The sequence below is a fragment of the Rhagoletis zephyria genome, unplaced genomic scaffold, assembly GCF_001687245.7.
Source record: "Rhagoletis zephyria isolate East Lansing unplaced genomic scaffold, Rhagoletis_zephyria_1.1 Rzeph_scaffold_00584, whole genome shotgun sequence".
NCBI lineage: Eukaryota > Metazoa > Arthropoda > Insecta > Diptera > Tephritidae > Rhagoletis > Rhagoletis zephyria.
The window spans coordinates 1-5462 of NW_016157668.1; the positions used below are offsets into that span (position 1 = coordinate 1).

Below are 5462 nucleotides of genomic sequence, written 5' to 3' on the forward strand. Positions count from 1 at the left end.
GTGAGAGCATTAAAACTCCGATTTTTCTTTTTCACATGTATTTTGGACCACCCTAATGTACATGTACACATAAATGTGTTTCTTTCAGTTTACACGCAGAATTGTATTAATTAGTTTGAATCACACAAATCAGAAATTAAAATCTGCTAAAATTTTATAATATACATTCATATGTATGCACATACATAAAAAAAAATTGTGTGGAATTCAATCGTTTAACAGTATAATTATACAGCAATGCGGCTGGATATTAAAGGATGAAAGTATAATAGTATGCCAGTAAGTTTGCCTGTCGGCTGGAAAAGGGCAAAAAAACGCCGAAAAATGTCTCATAAAAAATCATTTGTAAAACATGCCACAAAGTAAAATAGAATCTCAAGCAATGCATNGCCCTAATGTACATGTACACATAAATGTGTTTCTTTCAGTTTACACGCAGAATTGTATTAATTAGTTTGACTCACACAAATCAGAAATTAAAATCTTCTAAAATTTTATAATATACATTCATATGTATGCACATACATAAAAAAAAATTGTGTGGAATTCAATCGTTTAACAGTATAATTATACAGCAATGCGGCTGGATATTAAAGGATGAAAGTATAATAGTATGTCAGTAAGTTTGCCTGTCGGCTGGAAAAGGGCAAAAAAACGCCGAAAAATGTCTCATAAAAAATCATTTGTAAAACATGCCACAAAGTAAACTAGAATCTCAAGCAATGCATATTAAATCCTACCGGAAAAATATCCGAAATTGCCCCGCAAAAATACTTTAAACTCAGGGGCCAAATGTGCATATGTAGATAAGTAGTTGATTTTTGTTGTTAATTATTAGTATTGTAATATTTCAAAATGCACTCTAATATCAATAATATGGCAGTTACCCGTCACCTTATATAACAACCTTATAAGACAATATTTTAATTACATAAATAATATAAATACATAGCTCAATTAGACCTCTTTTTGTCCAAAGTAATAAATTCCAATTTCCTACTTTTCTGCCTTTCAGCATTCAAAAGCGCATTAATCAACACAATGCAAACAATTGTATCGGATCTTACACTGCCAACAACTGTAGTAACACCTGTCGCTGTTACAGCCACCACCTCATCACCTGCAGCAACAGACACACAAANCCAGTAAGTTTGCCTGTCGGCTGGAAAAGGGCAAAAAAACGCCGAAAAATGTCTCATAAAAAATCATTTGTAAAACATGCCACAAAGTAAAATAGAATCTCAAGCAATGCATATTAAATCGTACCGGAAAAATATCCGAAATTGCCCCGCAAAAATACTTTAAGCTCAGGGGCCAAATGTGCATATGTAGATAAGTAGTTGATTTTTGTTGTTAATTATTATTATGCAGTCTATAATTGTAATATTTCAAAATGCACTCTAATGTCAATAATATGACAGTTACCCCTCGCCCTATGTAACATCCTTATAAGACAATATTTTAATTACATAAATAATATACATACATAGCTCAATTAGACCTCTTTTTGTCCAAAGTAATAAATTCCAATTTCCTACTTTTCTGCCTTTCAGCATTCAAAAGCGCATTAATCAATACAATGCAAACAATTGTATCGGATCTTACACCGCCAACAACTGTAGTAACACGTGTCGCTGTTACAGCCACCACCTCATCACCTGCAGCAACAGACACACAAACAAAGTTGGTGGCAAATGGGAAATTCGTCCAAATCGGCCAATACGAACAAAACAGTGAAGAGGAAAATGACAAATATGAGAAAAGTGACTCTAGGGAAAGCGCTGAGGAGCAACGATTTATCGTTAAATACCGACAAAGTTATTATGATATAACACGTTTCTTGAAAAATCATCCAGGTGGCATAAATACGTTGCGTGGTCTCAACAATGGCGATATGACAACACGTTTCCTACACGCGCCCCCACACTCCGATGCTGCCATGTACCTGATGAAAGAATACAAACTAAAATCAGCATATTTACAAAATGACACCAAGCGAGAGCAAAATCTGCATCAAAGACAACAGAGGGTGCATAATGTTGATCTGATTGTAGCTGATGATGACGTGCAACAGCACCCAGTGTTTGAAGCAAGCGCGAGGGCGAATGGTATTGAATTGATTGCGAATGCTTTGCAAGAAGATAAAAACAATAATCAGCTGGATGAAAGTATGGAGGTGAGTGTAAAACTTCCCTGTAAAAAAAAGGATTAATCAATCACTCCAAAAATCTCCAAGCCTCGTGCATTTGATACTCCTTTTTAATATTGCATGTCCTTATGGGCGAGCACTTCTTTTGAATGTAGGACAAAGAGGGTTATTCTTTTGATAGATATTTCTTGGCTCGTTTATTATTTACCTACACCGCAACGTATCAATAAGCGTGCAATCAAAACAATTTTTGGAAAAACTAAACAAAAAATACTTTTATTGCTCGTTTATTAATCCAAATACATTTTTACTGGATTATACGAAATGGTATGTATGTATGTATGTATGTAAGTACCGCCTAGTGTAAAATGGAAAAGGAAATGCCTAAATTTTGCCGACATTTATGTCAGTGCTGCCAAATTCCGCACAACATTCAACTATAGCACTTCCCATGTACATACGTACAAATGTACATTTGTTTGCAAATGGATGAGATTGCAAAAAGTAATTATATTCTACAAATATTGTAAAATATCCTGAATATACTATTTATGTACATATGTAGTTGGTGTTTTTAACTATATTGCACTTTTTTTATCGCTCTTCGTTTCTCATTGCTATGACAGCAATAAATTGGAATTTATTCGTCAGCCCGGACGGTTCTTAGGCAGTATATGTAAATATACTACATATAGATAGTTTAGTGGTAAATAAGTATGTACTTACTTATGTTTGGTTAGGTTTTAAACACTACATATTGCACAAACACATTTTCAAGAATTAATAATCAAGATATCATGCATTATACACTAGTTAATGCCAAACTTTGTTTCACAACGCCTAGATAAGATAGTAAGACTATTCACAAGAAAATGTCGGTTAAGTACGCACTTGCACATATGTACATACAAATGTATGTAGATGCTTCTATGGGCGCGCGCAATTTGACAGGTTCAATGGTACCAAATATCGTAATCTTACACAAGCACATACATATGTACGTTACGATATCCGCTGATTCTGATTTTTGAATTTAGCGACTCATGCATATGTGTACATACATATGCACATATATATGAGATGTGTTCGATGAACGCACTAGAGTACTCTATGTAGTGAAACTTGGCGAATCCTGCAAAGTTAAAAATTGAACTAAGTATTTTAATAATTGGTGGCTGATGTGGTGTAGTGATTAGCAGTGCGCGCTACCAATCCAAAGGGCCTGGGTTCAAGTTCGGTTCAACCCAACATCAAAAAATAAAAAAAAAAACAAAAACGGGGTTTTTTCTAATAACGGCCGCCCCTCAGCAGGAAATGGCGAACCTACACTGGATGGCAATCGGCACTTGTGTCTACATGCTTTAAGACGTGTATTTACAAATTATATCAAGAGTTGGCGGGCGAGTCAAAGAAATATTTTTCTTCAGTCGTTCCTCGTTCCCAAAACTCTGACCATAGGTACATACATATGTATGTATATATTTTTTTATTTTACCTGAATTAAATTTTTTAATTATTTAGTTGCACTCTATCCAGTGTCAAATGCAGTTCTGAACTAAACTAAATATTCTACATTTTTAGTGCACGCACATACATGCATACATATGTACATACATAACCCATTATTTTAAAAAAGGAATTTTTTTAGCTTTATTCCATGTCTAATGACTTACATTGGTACATGTTTTTAAATTGCATAAGCATTTGCACTAGTACATACGAGTACTTCTTTCCTCTTTAGAATGATTTTTCACTTATTTTTCGTAAGTATTTCGTATATCCGGTAGATATGCAACGCTATACATATATGCCAATAACCGATTTAACCTCAAATTTGCAATATATCACCAAAAGAAATCGGAAGTGAATTTCGGTGAAAATAAACTAATTTTCATTTTTTTCATATAGTCAAGTGAAATACGAAAAGCCGTAACTAACATCGTCACGTGAAATGCAAATAGTCCTAACTAATNTTTGAAATTTACTATTAAATAAGGTTTTTGTTGAAAACTAAGTAGTTTATATTTAGTTACAATCTATTATAGCACGAAAAAATGTGGTTGAAAGGGTAAGTTTATGAAAAGGTNGTGACGATATTTATGTGTAAGTCCTGATGCTGTCGAGGAACAGCCATAGTTGCATCCGAAAACGAGGCATAGAAACGGCATTAATCAGTTGGCAGATATGTTCTCAGTACGGTCAAATGTTTGAAATTATTCTGAGATTGTGTTTTAACAGGTTAGTAAGATGGTTTACGCTTTTTGAGGTTATAACCTGCGAGTTGACTTACTCTGTGGGCATTTAGTACTTGCGGTGCTGTAATTGTGGCATTCAAATCTTTCGAAATAAAAATATAAAAGACAAAAATATTTAACTTCGTACCATCATTGTAAAAACTACGGTAAAACTGTAGGCCTCTCCATTTGTGTAGAAACATTAAGACNCCCAAAAAGTCTTTGGGGAATTTGTATGCTGCTACAACAACAACAACATGGTTTATGCTTTTTGAGGTTATAACCTGCGAGTTGACTTACTCTGTTGGCATTTAGTACTTGCGGTGCTGTAATTGTGGCATTCAAATCTTTCGAAATTAAAATATAAAAGACAAAAATATTTAACTTCGTACCATCATTGTAAAAACTACGGTAAAACTGTAGGCCTCTCCATTTGTGTAGAAACATTAAGACGCAGAACACATATTGGAGGAGAAACTCGGCCAAAAACTTACCAAAAGTGTAAGCGTAAAAATATTATTTTATTCCTAATTTTAAAAGTATGTAAACGTAGGCATGTATGAATATGTGTATGTACTAAAATTAATAGATACCGCTATCTATTATGGCACATTCCCTTTGTCGCTAGTAACGGTTTGCATATAAGTGCACATACATATCGTTACCTTAATATAGAAAGGCCCTACCTCATATAGTAGCTCAAATACAAAAATCCGTAATCAAGAAAAAATCCAAAATTCCCTTTTGATTGATTATGATGCGTTTCATCGAATTCAAAGTCCCCACATCATTTTAAGCAATACAAAATTTTAGTTAGTTACGGCGTTTTGNTACCGCTATCTATTATGGCACATTCCCTTTGTCGCTAGTAACGGTTTGCATATAAGTGCACATACATATCGTTACCTTAATATAGAAAGGCCCTACCTCATATAGTAGCTGAAATACAAAAATCCGTAATCAAGTAAAAATCCAAAAGTCCCCACATCATTTTAAGCAATACAAAATTTTAGTTAGTTACGGCGTTTTTGCATTTCAGTGACTATATGAGTTAGGGCCTTTCTATATTAAGGTAACGA

General features: G+C 34.0%; 1 protein-coding gene across 1 annotated transcript in view; it reads left to right on the forward strand.

Moving 5' to 3' along the window:
- The first annotated feature begins 1579 nt into the window (after positions 1-1579).
- The window catches only part of Fa2h (Fatty acid 2-hydroxylase), a 6264-nt gene continuing 2381 nt past the window's right edge, over positions 1580-5462 (forward strand). Inside the window, exon 1 of the mRNA XM_017612847.1 lies at positions 1580-2176. Coding sequence (XP_017468336.1) covers positions 1580-2176 — 597 coding nt within the window. The remainder of the gene's footprint in view (positions 2177-5462) is intronic.